The following is a 17279-nucleotide window of genomic DNA, read 5'->3' on the forward strand; positions in this document are numbered from 1 at the left end:
ATGAATGAGATGTAATTCTCATCAGGTCCCCCAATCCGCTTGGTGGCTTGGCATCTTCAAAGGCAGTGTTGGATGGTCTATGGGCAGTAACGATAAGGGCTGTCACTACTCATCTGATCTAGCAAAGAGCCTATGGGAAACATTTCCATGGGCCACTAGACTAGAGAAATAGGAGGTTTCTTTGGCCACTGGCTAGACCATATTTGGTCCGAAACGTAGAGAGAACTCTATGTGGAATCTGCTTTTTCAAGCATTAATAGAAAATACTTTTCCTAGGAAAGAAGCAAACTAAATACATAAGTTTCACGGGGGAAATAAGACAAGACAACCAACATCATACAATGATATTATGAATGCCTATGTTCCAAGGTTAGGTACATGTCAATTCCCAACAAAGACGCCTTGTGAGTCAATACCTATACAAAGTATTTAACTCATTTTAAAAATAAAAACACTACATTAAGGACAAGAGAGTCTTTACATTGCTCAAACGATGCTAAGAAGGCTATTGACATTATGGATTGTTCTATGGTCATGCTTATTTGCCTTCGTTCCTTTATAAGAGTGAGATATGGAAGACATAAACAGAAAGACCGATTAAATGGTCTTCTCCAGATTAAAAGTGCAATTTTCATCCCCTGCAGAATAGTTTAAAACCCCTTACAACTTACTTCACTTTTCAAAAAAGGTGGCGATTCCTGCAGAGCAAGCATCAGCTCAGAATGAATCCATATTGATCAAGATTTGCAGATTGGTTCTTCCAGTAAACAGAGGTAGCTATGAAACATGTCATAGAGGGTGCCACATTTGAGCTACACATCAGCATCCATACTTTGGCAGTGATATCACTGGGGCTTAATACAATTGCGTTGTTACACAATGCAAAGGAACAAATTCAATCTGACTCTTTCCTGATATAAAATACATTACAATCTACTTAAGGATATCGACAACCGGATGTTTTCCAGTATGATACTATTTTCCTTGCACTGAATAAAAGCGCTAGAGATTAAACCCTGCTTCTCACATCCTCTGATGGACCCGTTGATTTATATGTAGAACGGCCCAGGAACTCTGTTAAGGCTCAACAAAATGCTCCAGGTTCGAAACAAGCATGAGATTTGCCTCACAACTTGACAAGCAGCAAATGTTTGATCTTCTTTAGCAGTGAAGAGTCAAGCCAGACACTACCCAGGCTTTGAAATGAGGCTTGCGAATCACTGTTCCATCCTTCGTCTTTCTATGCAACTTCACAGACTTCACATGTGAGCGAGGAAGAGAAGCCTCAGCACAAACAGGCTAAATGTCAGGCTGTATCTTTGACCATTGATTGCAGGTACCCAGGGCCTTACACTGTGCCTCTGTATAACAATGATCTGCTCCATGAGCTCTAACCTTCAGCAAGTATGTAATTGCTGCTTTAATTTAGGTTCCTTGATGACGCATTGCAGCAATAGCTTCCTGGCAAGGTCTTCCTTGAAGCAGTATCAAATCCAATTGCACTTGTATGAACAATAACCTAATCCAAAGTTTAGATATGTCATCATTATCTTTCTGTCTTGGCCTCAGAAACTGTAATTTTATCCATAACTTTAACATGATATTTTTCAAATACTCTGGTTCGATTCTCTGCCCACCATGATTCTGCCTGTCTCTCAGAAAATCGCTTCCTACTGTAGACAACAACAATTACAACAACATCAGTTAGAGCACACAAACCCTACTCTCTTTACTGAGATTGGGAGGGAGACCGTACATCTAGGCAGCAAATAACCTCACAGAATCATTTTAAAATAATAAAAGCACAACGGAGACAGGAGGGACAAACATAAACACTCAGAGAGACAGATAGAAAGACAGAGACAGAGATTGCAACATGTAGCATTCAAGCCACATGGGCCATGCACTCAATAGTGTATGTAAACCAAAGGCAGTCGTAGATGCACTCTAAATTTAAGAGAATGCAATATGGCCATCTTAGCAGGACAGCCTTTGAAGTACATTAAAAGCAGCCTGTGGTTGCACTTAGAACCAACAATGATGACCTCTTATAAATAATTGCCAAATCTATTGTATACTCTTTGAAGAGGGAGACCTGTGGGTATATTGCAGTACACCATTACCCATGGTTTAGAAGACTGCACACCAAGATCCTCAGGCACAAGTTTACACAGCTAGGTGTTGGGCCTATGGTTTCATCTAGTTAGACCAATTAATTAAAGTGCCAGTGATACACAAGTGATGTTGGGACTTGGATACCTCCTCGACATGCTTATGGATGTATACCACATTTTTGGAAGAGAGCACCAAGGGTTTGGTTAAGTTTCAAATACTAGATGAGGTTCGTTTTGAAGGATCACACGAGATGTGTGCTCCCAAGGACTTACATAAGAAGAAATGACTGGGTTGAGGCACGCAGCTCTCTCTCATGACTGCAGATCCGGACTACAATCTACATCGTCTCTGATAACTGCAGATCTGGACTATAGATGGCTTTAAGTTACAAGTGAACAACTCCTTATAAATTTTGCGAGGTCTAATATAAGCTCCATTTGTTCATTTAGAAAAAACTTAAAAGTTGGGAAATTTGGATTGTAACAAAATAAATTCTTTATTATACGTTTCCGAACCTTTTCCCATCATAACGAGCCTTTTTCAAACTCATCACATTCCTTTTGAGAACTTCTCCCTGAACTTTATTTAAAACTCTGCTCAAGAAAGGAGCCTCCGATGTCCTCTTTAATTCTTGGTATTGTGCTATCACGCAAGTAAGCCTCTAGAATGACTTTCCGGATAGTTCACCAAAGTCAAGTGTGTGTCCCAACGATTAAGCCAAGATCGAACATACTCAGGCTTTGTAACCTTCTTTTCCCCAGTAAAGGAATCAAGAGAAAACGGTGGATGTCCCTGAGGCACGCAGTATCGCCATTTGCTGCAGATGATATTGCTGATGCTGCAGATAACCAACCACTTGGCTCATGAGAGCCATGAGTTGAGTCATCGATGGCTTCGGTAGAGGTGGTTGAGGGAGTGACACCCTCCATAGGCACCTATTGAGGATCAAAAGATGAATCCATGTAGATGGAGGAAACACGGAAGAAAAAGAGTCGAAAAGATAGAGTGGAAAGAGAGCATTTGTGGTAGAGTTTAGGAGAGGAAGGACGAAGCAGAAGCACTCAGATACATGGTGCTAGCTTGTGAGCAAGGAAGGCACAATAAGGTCTAGACAAGCAAGGCACTTGCACAAATGGATGAGCAGGAGCAAGACTTGGGGAGAGGGAGACCGATGGTGTATGAGCAGCAAAGGGCTGACGAATTTTGCCATTATTGGCCAAAAAATGATATTTCTGGTCCAAAAGTAGTGTGCAACACTGCCCATGCACTCAGCCCAGATAGTACTCATGGCAGACTGTTCACGCCGTAAAAGACTGCATTCAGCACTCATGCATTGGCCACAAAAAGTAGGGACTGCTTTAGCTTGGAACTCTAGAATTAGTTTCACACTGGCAAAAAGTAACAGCAAAGCGCATGGAGTACCCTGCATGCAGACCTCATGCACATGCAAGCGATTGTGCATGCTTCATCCATGCACACCCAAAATAGGCAGCACATGCCTAGAAAAAAATCACTTACTTTAAGTACTTCACATGCAGGGCTCTCCAGCTCTTGCATGTGCCTGAAAACAAGACATGCATGTAGATTTACTTTACACATGACTTCAAACCAGATTTAGTATATGCTTGCAAATCAAGAGAAAGGCGTGTATGCACCTGCACGTAACAAATCAAGGTGCATAACATACGCTTGAGCCTTGCATGCACTGAATGCTATTTCCAGCACATGAAGACTTCACACCTGCAGCTTCTTCCCAGAAGCTCTCAGGTCGTTCATACAGACCAGAACAGCAGCCTACTGTTCTGCTGAGTCACAACACCCTCGTTCATCTGCACACCTGTACCTTTGTGGTCCTGTCACTAACTCCACAAACTGGACGTACAGTCCACAGATGAAGAATCTGCAAATTCTCACCGCATTCAATTTATTCAAGCTCTCTAATCAGTCTTTCAGCCTAGCCAATAAATTCTGTTCAGGCTGACAAATCAGCACGAACAGAAAGCTTAAGCTCAAGAACTTACTAAAGTCCAATTCGCACTGCTTTTAAGCTTCCATGACCACCATGACAGCCTTCAGCTGCAACAATCATAAACAGTCCACTATTTGTGAACCAACTCACGAATCTCCGTCGCCAGAAAGCTCCCCTTTAAAAATCCAAATATAAATCTGTAATTCCGTCGAATCTATGACCTGGAATTCTATCAAATCCACGATCGGAAGCAAAGAGGGGTTTGTACAAACATGTACCAAATCAAAACCTTAACAACTCCCTTCAAAAAGAACTCCATCTAGAAGGACAACCCTATGAAAGTGCAGCGCAGCGGAAATACGAGCAGAAAACCGAGAGTAGAACAGCAAAGTGGAACAGCAAGCAAGCTCGATGGAAATCGACACAGGAGTTGGGGAAAAAACTCTGCCAATAATGCTGAGAAAAAACTCCACATGGATGATACAACAAGAGGCAAGGGAGGGCCCTATATATAGGGAAGCCCCCCCTTGCTGGTTGGCCTGCTTATGCAGCCAACTGGCTGAGCTGCTGGTCAGCCTAACCTGGACCTGGTTGCGTGGCCATACGTGGCCCCCAACCCCCGCTGGTGAGGTGTAACATCTTCCATCACACCTTTGAGAGGTATCTATAATCTTTGTCCCTGCCCAAAAGCTCAAAAGGTATACTACCTGTATCAACCAACAGTAAGGTAGTATGCTTGACTTTCAAAAATCGTTGTGTCGTTCCATTTGCTGTTGGAGATACAACCTCCCCATTATTCCACTCTGTACGGTAGAAGTTGGGTCAACAAGGCAGCAATGTTTAGACTACCAATTCAAAATATCAGTTCTTCAGCATGTGTTCTAAAAAAGAATACTAGTACTGGATGTACTCTACTGAAATCTTCATGTCTGCCATCTGTGGTTTGAGGAAATATTAATGCTTCAGTACTTGGAAAAGTTTAACCATCTCCATCACCTTCCTTTGCCATGTGCAGTTTGTAGTATGATGGCTCATTTTTGGGTTTCAACGAGTGTCCTCTTAGTCTTGTCCACATTTGCCTTTACCCCATTGTCATAAATTCCTGCACATTGGAATTGTGAAACTAGGAAATGGTCATGTCTCTATATGTAATTTGTATGAGCATGAAACACCTCTTTCTTTGTCCCTGAAGTATACCTTTCAACAGCAGATTACCCTTTTCCCTTGACCTCCGTCACTTGCATCATGCCTTAGTTTTTATGCTCGACATGTGTTTTAGTTGCGTCTTCATACATCAAAATTTCGGTGCCCTTTAACATTGGCAGTTTCAACTTACCTACTTCCCGCAACCTCGACGCTTTCTCTATATGGGGATACGTATCTCAACGTGCAAATATACAAAATGGCAGATGTCTCCTCAAAGAAACGATTTTTTTATTTATTGTCATTGTAAGGCATGAACAACAAGGAGAAACTGTCAAGCCACTTGTTATTTTAACTTTTTGATTAAAAATTTTGGTGTAATATATTGCAAATTTCCAAAAAGAGCTCACTCTTTTATGTGTTCTTTTAAATAAAGAAAAAATCCAGCAGCTTAAAATTTTCCATAGACACAAATCGCAACAAGCAACTATGTACCTGAATCTGACTCTTTTCAATTCTCTGCCGCCATCAGGAAGGGCTACAAGGGTGATGTAGACTCCAGGTTCATCCTGTTCAACCCTCTCTGAGACAGATTCTCGTTCAAAACCAGGTGAAGCATCCTCATTCACGCCTCCATCTACCTCATGCTTAAAACTTCCAGAAACATCAGCAGAACCAAGACCAGCTGATATCCCAAATGCAGTCCGCTCTCCTCCTAAGCCACCAGATGGTGGTGTATGTCTGACAGCACCATTCACAGTGTCTCTAAGCTCATTTTTCTGCACCTTAGCACGTCCATATGTAGCATCAGCAACACTAATGGAAGGAACACCATTAGTTGACAAATGAGGACCTTCAGGGACAAGGGGAGAGTGCATGCCATTAGGAGGGTGCTGGTGGATATCATAAGTTTGAAATCTATTAATCTGGTGTGCTCCAGCTGTATCAGGTAGTCTCTCCGCCAATGCCTTAAGCTGCAATTCAAATACATTCATAAATAATGAGAAGGCATACAGATGCTTTTCCGCCATGTTTTGTTATTAAGAAGGCAAACATCATCCTAGAGCTAAAAGACAGATATGATACCATAACTTAGATTCAGAACAAGTCTATTCTTTTCGTAGAGCTAAAAGACAGATATGATACTATAACTTAGATTCAGAACAAGTCTGTTTTTTCTTTATCACTGTATATTATATTTGATAGTCGAGTAATTTACTCGTAATAGGCATTCTAGTGAATTGGAACAAGTTTCCTTGAAGTCTTCCCCAAAAAAGAAATTTCTATCTTTTCTTTAAAGCCTTCCTCAAAAGAGGAGCTTGAGACTTTAGTGGACAAGACTTGTGCCTGTATAATCTCCGGTATACCTGATACGTGTTGTTATAAATTCTTTGTACAGAAAGGATATGGAATGAGCCACACCCTGCTCGGAGCATGATTTATATCATGAAATAAAATCTAAATGCCTTGTTTAGGGTTTTTTCCCCTACCCCCCTGCCCCCCCCCCAAACACACACACACACACACACAAAAAAAAAAAAAAAAAAGAACATTGGAGGGGAAAACACCCAAAAAGAGCTTACAAAAAATACACATCTGATGGCCTTGTTAAAAATGGGGAGAGGGTGAGAGACAAGATCTGAGGCACGAACTGATGTTGATGGATTGTGTTATCACAGCAAGTGCATAGCCTCATTTATAGGCTGGGCAAGCCTTATCTTCCCACACAAACACCTCATAGATGAGGTCACACACAAGAGAATCTAGATCCTATAATCTAGGGGAGGAATCACACCTACCACATGAGGTGGCACAAGTGGCCTCAAGACTCTTCACACTCACACAACTGTAGGACACTCCTAGGACTCTAGGACCACACACACACACACTAGGACTCCGATTCCAACAAACCCCCCTTCGGAGCTAGGGTGAGAAACTATGACATCATCCAGACTGTGCATCCCAGGCAATCTCAAAGGCTAACAGCTGAGCATAATTCAGAGGTTGAACCAAGCACTCTCATGGCTTAGGTGTCAACGTGATCAGAGACTCAAATCTGAGCATGGATGCATGACCAACTCATAGGTCTAGGGAGTACACCAACATCCTGGAACTCGGCCAGGCCTAATAAAGGAAAGACATAACAACCCCCCTATCTCCTAACTGGGTACATGGAAATAAGTGGAGCCTTTTATAGGACAAGGCACACAAAGTGACAAATTATTACATCATTTTAGGGGGACTACCCAAGGCAGACTACCTAACACACATGACTCTAGAAAGCCCACTCTTCATCTATCACCTCATGGAGGGATAGACCAGAAACAGCAGCAGTGCAGGCTTGTTCCTCAGGTCCAGAAGGTGTAGCTTCATCGTCTTCGTCCTCGCTCTGCTCCGCAACCAGATTGGCATGTCCTTTGGCTTGTACCTTTGCCATCTTCTTGAAGCAACGATCCTCTGGATGGCCAAGCTTCTGACAGTAATTACATTTAAGAGGTTTTCCTTTCTTTTTGGGCTTATTCTTGAGAAAGAATGCTTTGCCAGATTCAAAGGAAGATTCTGCTTTCTCTGTAAGCCTACGGTCCTCATCAATGAGATGAGCTACCATATCCTTAAAGCTCATATTGCGGCTGACTCTTAGGACAGCAAGGATCTCATTGTACTTGGAAATGTCTTCAATGCTTGAGAGAAGTACAGCAACTTGATCATCATCTTCAACAATGGCTCGGATGGCAGATAATTGTTGGAGAATTGACCCAAGATTGCTCAAGTGTTCATTGAGGGTTTCAGTTTCCTTCATCTTGAGCTTGAAGAGTTTTTGTTTGAGAAATACTTTGGAATTATTGATCTTATTTCCATACAAATTCTCTAATTTTTCCCAAACGTCATTTGCAGTCTTATCAAAATCCACATGGTGGATAAGGTTGTCAGCTAAAGCTAGGCCAATGATAGCCATTGCTTTATCATTTTGGTTCTCCCACCAACTGATTCTAGCATCATCACTTTGGGGTTTTGGCTCCTTGCCATTGGTGATATTCCATATCCCTTCTCGCATAAGAAGAAGCCAAAGTTTCGCCTGCCAAGTTGGGAAATTGCTCCCTGAGAATTTCTCGATGAACAAGGAGTTTTTTATGCTATCCATTGGTGGGAAGGTCTTAGCTGTTATTATAGCCAGTGTCTAAATCCCTTACAATGTTTACTCAAATTTTGCAAAAAAAGCCCCAAATTTTACATGGTAGAAGCTTCAATTATGCCAAAGGAAGACACAGGACAGAAAAGCCCTAAATTTTTGGGTTAGGGTTGCTGCAAAATTAGGGTTTGCAGAAAATTGGGGCTTTTCAAAATTTCCTAGAGCATAGTGTTCTAGCAATACTAGGGAAGCTTCAGACCATAAAAGCCCCAACAAATTCACACAAAATGAGGCAAAATTCTTGAAAATCGCAATTTAGAGTTTTGGGCTCAGAAATGGGCTGGAACAAGCCGCTCTTCAGGTCGTCATGGAGCAGAAATACTGGGCTTGAGTTGTGGCGGCTGAAAGACGACTCCTGGGCAGCAAGATAGTGCAGCATACCTCCAAGTTCACAGCACAGAAATGGACCGGGCAGGTTGGAACTGTTTGCAAAAGAGCTGCGTTGAGAGGCGACGTACGAGTCGATGGCCATGGTCCTCACAAGGTCGTTTGTCGTCGGTATATGCGAGACGCCGCCAACATCATCGCAACGACACCTTCGCAGGTCATTGGGGCAGAATGCTGCTGTAGAGCAGAGATAGATGTGCTTTGCGATTGCAATCCATCTTTATTCTGCAGTCCACGCGCGTCCGATGATCAATAGCGATGACCCAACATCGAGCATGCCGTTTGAGCTTCCCATATCTAGCCTTGAGCAGAAACATCAATGCTTAAATCTTTCTTCTAGAGATGGTCCTGCAAAGGTGTCGCCCATCAAACTTGAAGCTTTCTTGGACAGGATCGAAGCTATCTCCATGAAAGACAGCAATGGACAATAGCGGGCAAAGCTGGATTAGTGACCAAGACTAGATAGTTGTAGCTTCATCAGGGCAGAAGAATGCAAGGGATGACGGGCAGAATGGCGCAGCATCAGGGAAGATAGCGGGCAGAACTGGAACGGCCTGCTGGTCAGCAACGTAGAGATGGCGACGTGCGGTGGAGACATACGGCAATGTTATCGCAGAGACATGGCAGGAAAATCGTGCGTGATGAGGCAAGGCTCAGTCAAGGAAGACCTGCTCTGATACCAATTGTTAAAAATGGGGAGAGGGTGAGAGATAAGATCTGAGGCACAAACTGATGTTGATGGATTGTGTTATCACAGCAAGTACATAGCCTCATTTATAGGCTGGGCAAGCCTTATCTTCCCACACAGACACCTCATAGATGAGGTCACACACAAGAGAATCTAGATCCTATAATCTAGGGGAGGAATCACACCTACCACATGAGGTGGCACAAGTGGCCTCAAGACTCTTCACACTCACACAACTGTAGGACACTCCTAGGACTCTAGGACCACACACACACACTAGGACTCCGATTCCAACAGGCCTATGACAGGAACCCCTCTGAAGCACAGATCTCTTGCCTTTCATTTCCAGTCACAAAAAAGGCATTAGCAAAAGAGTGCATAGAGATTGAGAGGTACACAGAACAGATTTTTAGGCTCCTCCATGACCTTGCAACGTGGCCTGGTAGAACCCTGATGACTCCTTTCCTACCACTTGTCTTCTAGCATGGTTTTTAATTGTAAGGTTAAGTACTTGAATAGTGCATTTCTGAACCACAAAGAAGCGCCCCCCCCCCCCCCCCCCCCGCCCGAAAAAAAGGGGAAAACCCAAAACAAAAACGCACAAAGAACAAATCTGATGTCATGTGTTGGTAGCCAACATAACCAGATTAGTTTGGTTCTTTTCCCTACAGTTTGTTCTCAATTGTTATCTATTTCAACTACAATTTGACATCCTTAACAAATACACCTTCTGAAGTACAAAACAGCTGCTTATCCACTTTCCTGCCCAAAAAAAAAAACAAAAGAAAAACAGAAGGGCGGCTCTGCACAAAGTGTACTGTTCCAGAAAACAGTTCACAACATGTTCACGAAGCTGATAGATCCCAATAGACATTATATATATACCTTCATAAAGCTAGAATATATCCAATCTTACAAATTGATTTTTAATGAATTGCGTGAAAGAACAAAGGAAACAAGGAAGTTTGTAAGTGACTTTACACAATTATAAATAAATGAGGAAATTTTTTAAAAAATAACTCCATAAGCAAAGTTACAGTTTTGTTCTCATTAGTACCATTCCAGAATCTCTTCGGTAAAACCAATGCTTACTAATCCCAACCCAAAGAATTAAAACTTCAATAGCAAAAGGAAGAAACACAGCAGAAAATAAGAAACAGAAATGCGCGCGCGCGTGAGAGAGAGAGAGAGAGAGAGAGAGAGAGAGAGAGAGTTTATTAAAGTGTTCTGAAGACCACTGGGTCTATGAGACTATGGGAAACCTGATACAAACAAGCTGAAGGGTGGAGCTACTAAACGAGCATCAACACCCATGCTAAACACTAAATGCTACATAGTCATATTAACATCACTGACACCATCATAAACATCAATATCGGGATGATCATCTACATCATCACTATCATCATATCATATCATATGTCATCAGAGTAAAAAGCGAAATCCAATCCAGTATCGCGGCTACAGCCCCCTAAATGCTGCCAGCTGCCTATGGACGTGGTCCTGTGCAGCCTCCTAGCCATGGCTGTGCGTCTGACAAGGGCTACGGTGACCCTTGTCGGTCCCGCTCCAACTTTGAACAAGGAAGGGATGTCCCCAAATGTCATTTGGGCATCAATCCTCTATAGGATCTATCGCGTCACTGCTGTGAGAGAGAGAGAGAGAGAGAGATGTCTCCAAGAGGCCTCGCAGGCCTATGAGACAAAGTACAATCAAAGAGTAACTCATACAAGCCACTGTGGGCTGAGGGAAAGGGCTCACTAAGGCCCTTGCTGAGTGCTATCCTAATTAGCTCAAAATGCAAAAGTCAAAACTAATACTAGTACTCAAAATACATAACCAGGTGCCATGGTGGCTCTCCGGTTCTGTCGAGTCATCTCTCGATGTAGCAAGGAGTGTGGTATCCATGATCTTTGCATCGGGTGAGTCATATCAAGAGTGACACCTCGGCTCGGATGGTCCCATCTGAGGAGAGCTGAGATAGATTGAATCTCCATCATGCTTTGGTCATCCTCTGCATCGTGCGTGATCTCTGTGTCTATGGCTCAACAACTGTCAAGAGGACATGAAATTATGGGACTTTTGATTTGCGACTCATTGCGTTTCAACCTAATTTACAGCCCACGGGACAGAACATGATGTATGCAAATGTTGGAGCAGCCCCAGGGTTGCAAACAAGTATGCCTAATGTAGCAACAAGTAACCTTGCTTTGGGAAAATTGCAAATTCGGGTGCTGGTCTGAATAGTACACCTTTTCCTAATGCTGGTAGTGTGGGGGATAGAGTAAGTGCTGCTGTCCCGTTGCCCAAGCACCTGTTTATGACAATTTGGCACCTCAGGGGAAGTTGAAGGACTTTAAAGAGGCAGGTGCAGCCGTGAAATTTGAGACATTTAGTGGGGTGCAGGACAAACTCAAGGCCTTGACTTTTTTGCAGCAGTTCGATGCAGCTTACACAAGAGGGAATTTCAAAGAGTCATCTAAGATACACCCAGCTGCAAGTTTTCTTAAGGAGAATGCACTTCAGTGATGGACCAGTATGCTTATGCATAGCACCGCACCAAACACGTGGGTAGGTTTCAAGCAGGTGTTTTCAACTGCATGACTTACCACAACTTTTGAAGTAGATATCATGATTGCTTGGCATGAGCTGAATTCCATTAATTTCCGCAATTTAGAAGAGTATAACAGGAAGTTTTGGGCAGCTTTGTTGCCCGTTAGCTCCTACCAGATTGTTCCTTTCACTGAGCAGGTTGAGAAATATTGTTGCAGGCTGCCTAAGGAGTTGAGAGACTATTGCACAAAGACTCAAGTCTCCAATATGTCTCAGCTTATCGAGAATGCTAGTACGGCATATGCTTTGATGCAAGGGAGGAGTTCTGTGTTCAAAGGTGGACAAAGGCAGGAATCTAAGAATGGATCTCGCGGGGATAAGTCTGATAGAAAAGCTAATCGTCAAAAGAATGAACGTAATCGTTTGTCTCCAAAGAAACAACACGCTTTATATGAAGCTGGTATATGTTTTATTTGCCAAGAGGAGGGACATCGGTCTAGAAATTGTCCCAACCGTAAGAGGAAGGAGCCGACTAGTGACATGGATGAGCCACGGAATGTTCCGAAGGGCAAGAGTTCCTAATTCCATAGCGGGTTGTTTACAGCTGGTTTTGTATAGCGTTGTATACATGTACTTATAAAAAGAATTTTGTATGGCAAAGTCCGCCACTCTTTTTGGCATCCGATTCTGGATGATGTTACGGTTTGCAGAATGGTGTTTTCCCTGCTACTTTTGGATGCTCTTTTGTCATGAGGTTTCAACAAAATGAGATTGCTATTTTTGTCATGAGGCTTCGACAAAAATAAGAATGCTATTTTTGCCATGAGGTTTCGGTAAAATATGCATGTTATTATTGTCATGAGGATTCAACAAGATGGGAATGCAGTGGTCTATGTCGTGCATCGTTGGCCGCGATATACGTGTTGTACTAGTCACTGTGGGTGTACTAGTCGCTTGGTTTGCAATGCTATACGTATTTGTTATCTGCAGCTCTACAAATCGTATATGCATTGTTGGTGATATGTTGGCGGCTTGGTTGGCTGTCCACTCAAATTTGGATTTTGATATCTCAAGTACTTCGGATGTTCATGATGTACCACTAGTGTGGGTCTGAAGAGATGGCCATAGGTGGGTAAAGCATGCATGAACTATCCCTGGGAAGTACAGTATAAGTATCTGTGTGCATGCATTCAGTGTTTATATATGCTCATGATGTACCACTGGCAGTGGGTTCTTAAGGATGGCCATACGTGAGGTGGATCGGACATCGTGGGGAGTGCATGTATGCATGTATGTGGAATGTTTGCTTGTCATTTGCCTGACAAACATTGTAGTGTATCCACATGGTTTTCTTTTGCAGGCAATCGAGGACTTTTGCCTTCTTTCAAGAGGGGGGTCTGTCACAAGGACGTAAAATTATGGGACTTTTGATTTGCGACTCCCATAATTTGCACGTGACTGCCTTAAGCCTCTGGGGCACGAGGGTCCGGCCATGGGGCGGGACTTGGTGAATTAAAATTCCTAGTGGGCCCTTGGAAATAGTGAATGTGTGCCCAATTACTAGGCAATTAATTCCTAGGGCCAAAGTGTGCAACAGGGGGCCCAAAAGAGTGGTGCAATTTAAAAAACACTGCTTTTTGGAGCCTGGGGCTTTAAAGGGGGGGGAAGCCCTTCTTTTAGATGCAGTGGCCCAAATCAGTTCTAGAGGAGCCAGATCATCAGTTTGGAGCTGCCAGAGCCTGCCAGGTGCTGCTAGAGTTAAATCGCTTTGACCAGGAGGTTCTAGAGCCTGCCAAGGAAATTCGTTTTTACCCAAGGGCCAGTTTCAGGTAATCCAGGACCCCTGCCAAGGAAATTCGGTTTTAACCAGGGGCCGGTTCCAGGTGATCCAGAGCTTGCCAGGAAAATTCGTTTTTACCCAGGGGCCAGTTTCAAGTGTTCCAGAGCCTGCCAAGGAAATTTTTTTTTACCCAAGGGCCAGTTTTAGGTGTTCCACAGCCTGCCAAGGAAATTCGTTTTTACCTAGGGGCCAGTTTCAGCTGATCCAGGACCTACCAGGGAAATTTGTTCTTAACCAAGGGCCAGTTCTAGGTGATCCAGAGCTTGCCAGGAAAATTCGTTTTCACCCAGGGGCCAATTTCAAGTAATCCAAGGCCTGCCAAGGAAAATTTGTTTTTACCCAGGGGCCAGTTCCAGGTGATCCAGGGCCTGCCAGAGCAAATCGCAATTGATCCAAGAGTCTGTTGCAGGTGGTGATTTCTGCCAGGGTGTCTGTTCCAATTTGCGATTTGCTTTTGGGCTGTTCCAGGTGCCTGCAATTGGTTCTAGGGCTGTTCCAGGAGTTCTAGACCTAACCAAGCTGCTTCGGGTGAACTGCAACTTGCTTTTTTCAGGCTTTTAGGCTCTGCAGGAGATTTCAACCTGATTTCTGGAGCTTTCTGGTTGTTGTGGCTGGTTTTGGTACCTTTCTAGGCGTGGGTGTTCTATTCTAGGCTGTTGTTGGGGCTGTGCCAGGGCAGAATCAGCTTATCTCCGCAGGATCTTGGTTTTCTAGCCAGGGTGACCCTTCTTATGTGGATTATGGGTAGAAGAAGGCTTGTCTTTGCCTGTTTTTGCCATTTCCTGATTGGTTGCTGGCTAGTTATTGTGTTTGGGTTTCTTTTCTCGCGAAGAAGGGTTGATTTATGCTGTTGGGCAGTGGCCAGGGAGGCTTTAGATTGAAGAAACTCGCTGGGAAGTGTTTGGTTGTTTGATTGCACCAGAGTTCAGCTGTTGAGGGCTTTGTCTTGCAGTTTTCAGCCGTGTTTGGCTGGTTGGGCACTTGGATGTGCGATTGCAGGAGTGGTTCAAACAGTGGATGCTATTGGGGTCTCTATTGCATGCTTTGGTTGGAGGAGGATACAGGATTGCCTAGGGATTGGATGCCGTTCTGTAAGATTTGGGGAGACAGAGAGCAAGAGAGTTAGCTGAGAGCTGAAAGCTTGAGAGCTTAGTTGCAATAGAAGAGTGTAACAGTACAACTGAAAGAGTGAGAGATAAGGTTTTGTCCTAGTGACAAAACCTTAGTAGTCACTAACCATAGTTAGTGGACTAACTGCAGTTAGGGGGAAAAACCTCTTAGAGAGGGAAAAGTGCCCCTAACTAGCTTATTAAATTACATTGGTCACTGCTGAATTATATCTATAATTCTAACACCCCCCTGCAGTGCCAATGTCATGTACAAGGCTGATTAATCACCAAACGGATATAACTTCAGGGCACTGCGAAATGCCTCAAACTTTTCACGTGGAAGTGCTTTGGTGAAAATATCTGCAACATTGTCATGTGTGGACACAAAGATCATGCTGATCTCTCCTGCATGCAACTTCTCTCTGACGTAATGATAGTGAACCTCAATGTGCTTCGTGCGAGCATGAAACACTCGATTCTTTGCCACTGCAATGGCACTCTGACTATCAGTGAGAATTGGAAAAGGACCCTCCAATGACAGATGAAGATCAGCAAATAGACGACACAGCCAAACACATTTAACTGTTGCTGTGAAAGCTGCCCTGTACTCAGCTTCACATGATGAGGTAGCCACTGTAGATTGTTTCTTGCTCAGCCAGGAAATGCAAACTTTACCCAAAAAGAAACAATTGCCACTAGTGGACTGCCTAGTGTCATAATCACCAGCCCAATCTGAATCACTGTAGGCATGCATCTGCAAGTCACCCCCCCGGGAAATAACAAGCCAAAAGACTTCGTGCCCTGCAAATAACGGAAGATGCGCTTAACTGCCTGCCAATGCATGGTTTTTGGGCTGTGCATATACCTGCTCACCTGAGATACCGCAAATTGAATATCAGGTCTAGTGTTGCAGAGATAAATGAGGCATCCAACAGCCTGACTGTAAAATGTGGCATCAACTGATTCTCCTGCATCATGCATTGTGAGTTTCAGCCACGTCTCCATAGCAGTGGCTATGGGCTTACAATCATGCATGTTCAATCTGTCCAAGAGTTTCTGCACATACTTGGACTGAGACATAACAGTGCCACGTCTCTCTTGCGAGAACTAGATCCCTAAATAAAAGTGAAGCATATACAAATCTGACATGTCAAAGTTGGTCTCCAAATCAGCTTTGAAATCTGCAATATTGTCTTCATTGGACCCTGTGAGCAGTAAGAGTCATCGACATAAAGAATGATGACTAAAATTTCCCCCCCATCCTTCTTGATGTAGAGGGTGCTCTCAGTAGGACTATTATGCAGCCCCTTGCTGGTCAAAAAGGCATAAATTTTGGCATACCATGCACGAGGGGCCTGTTTCAACCCGTACAAAGCTTTATTTAGCTTGCATACCTGAAGTGCATTTGCTGTAATTTCAAAGCCTAGAGGTTGTTTGACATAAACCTCTTCCAACAAGTCTCCGTTTAGGAAGGCTGTTTTAATGTCCAACTGATGAACATTCCATTCAAAATGTGCAACCATTGCAATAACAGATCGGATGGTGGTCATCCGGGATGTAGGAGCAAAAGTCTCCTCATAATCTATGCCCTATTTCTGAGCATAGCCTTTGGCAACCAGCCTTGCCTTGTATCTGTCAATGGAGCCATCTGGCTTTCGTTTCACCTTGAAAACCCATCGTGTACCAATGGCATGTTTACCTGGTGGCAATTCTACGACATCCCAAGTCTGATTTTTCTTAATGGACTGCAACTCATCGTGCATGGCATTCATCCAATGCACATTGTCCTTTGCTTCTTCGAATGTTGCAGGCTCCTCGTCATCGAGAAGAGTACCTGCATATGCTAATTCCACTGAATTAGCACCTTCCATGTGCCTTACTGCACTGCGAGTCCTGCCAGGTAATGGAGCATCAATCTTACTCTCCCTGAGAGTCTGTAACAGCCAGTTTGGGACTGTTTTTGCTGCATGTATGTCTGCAATTTCTTGCTGAACTATCTGTTCCACTGCCTGTGGAGGTAGCAAGACATCCTATGGCTGAACTGGAGCATCGGGAGGTGGCTGTAAATTCTGATTTGCATCAGAAATATCAGCAGGGGAACCCAAGGCAACGGGTAGCAACCCCTCAAAAACATCCTTTGAAGAAGAAGGCATATGAAATTCAGCCTGAGTGTGAGCTGAATTTTCTGCAAATATCACATCTCTACTGACAATGATATTGCGCATAGCAAGATTGTAGAGACGGTACCCCTTGCTTTCCACACTGTACCCAACAAATATGCACTT

General features: G+C 43.5%; 1 protein-coding gene across 3 annotated transcripts in view; it reads right to left on the bottom strand.

Moving 5' to 3' along the window:
• Positions 1 to 574: 574 nt before the first annotated feature.
• The window catches only part of LOC147901715 (PH, RCC1 and FYVE domains-containing protein 1-like), a 61096-nt gene continuing 44391 nt past the window's right edge, over positions 575 to 17279 (bottom strand). For 2 of the 3 annotated variants that reach the window (XM_087374476.1, XM_087374477.1), the window contains exons 4-5: positions 5723 to 6201; positions 575 to 1673 (exon numbers count right to left, since the gene is read on the bottom strand). In XM_087374476.1, coding sequence (XP_087230602.1) covers positions 1547 to 1673; positions 5723 to 6201 — 606 coding nt within the window. In that variant the 3' untranslated portion in view covers positions 575 to 1546. Of the gene's footprint in view, positions 1674 to 5722; positions 6202 to 17279 lie in introns of those variants that run through there. The other variant, XM_087374478.1, reaches the window with a different exon arrangement.

Source organism: Dipteris shenzhenensis, chromosome 5, assembly GCF_047967505.1.
Source record: "Dipteris shenzhenensis isolate YYH24624 ecotype China chromosome 5, Dip_SZ_1.0, whole genome shotgun sequence".
In the NCBI taxonomy this organism is placed as follows: Eukaryota; Viridiplantae; Streptophyta; class Polypodiopsida; order Gleicheniales; family Dipteridaceae; genus Dipteris; species Dipteris shenzhenensis.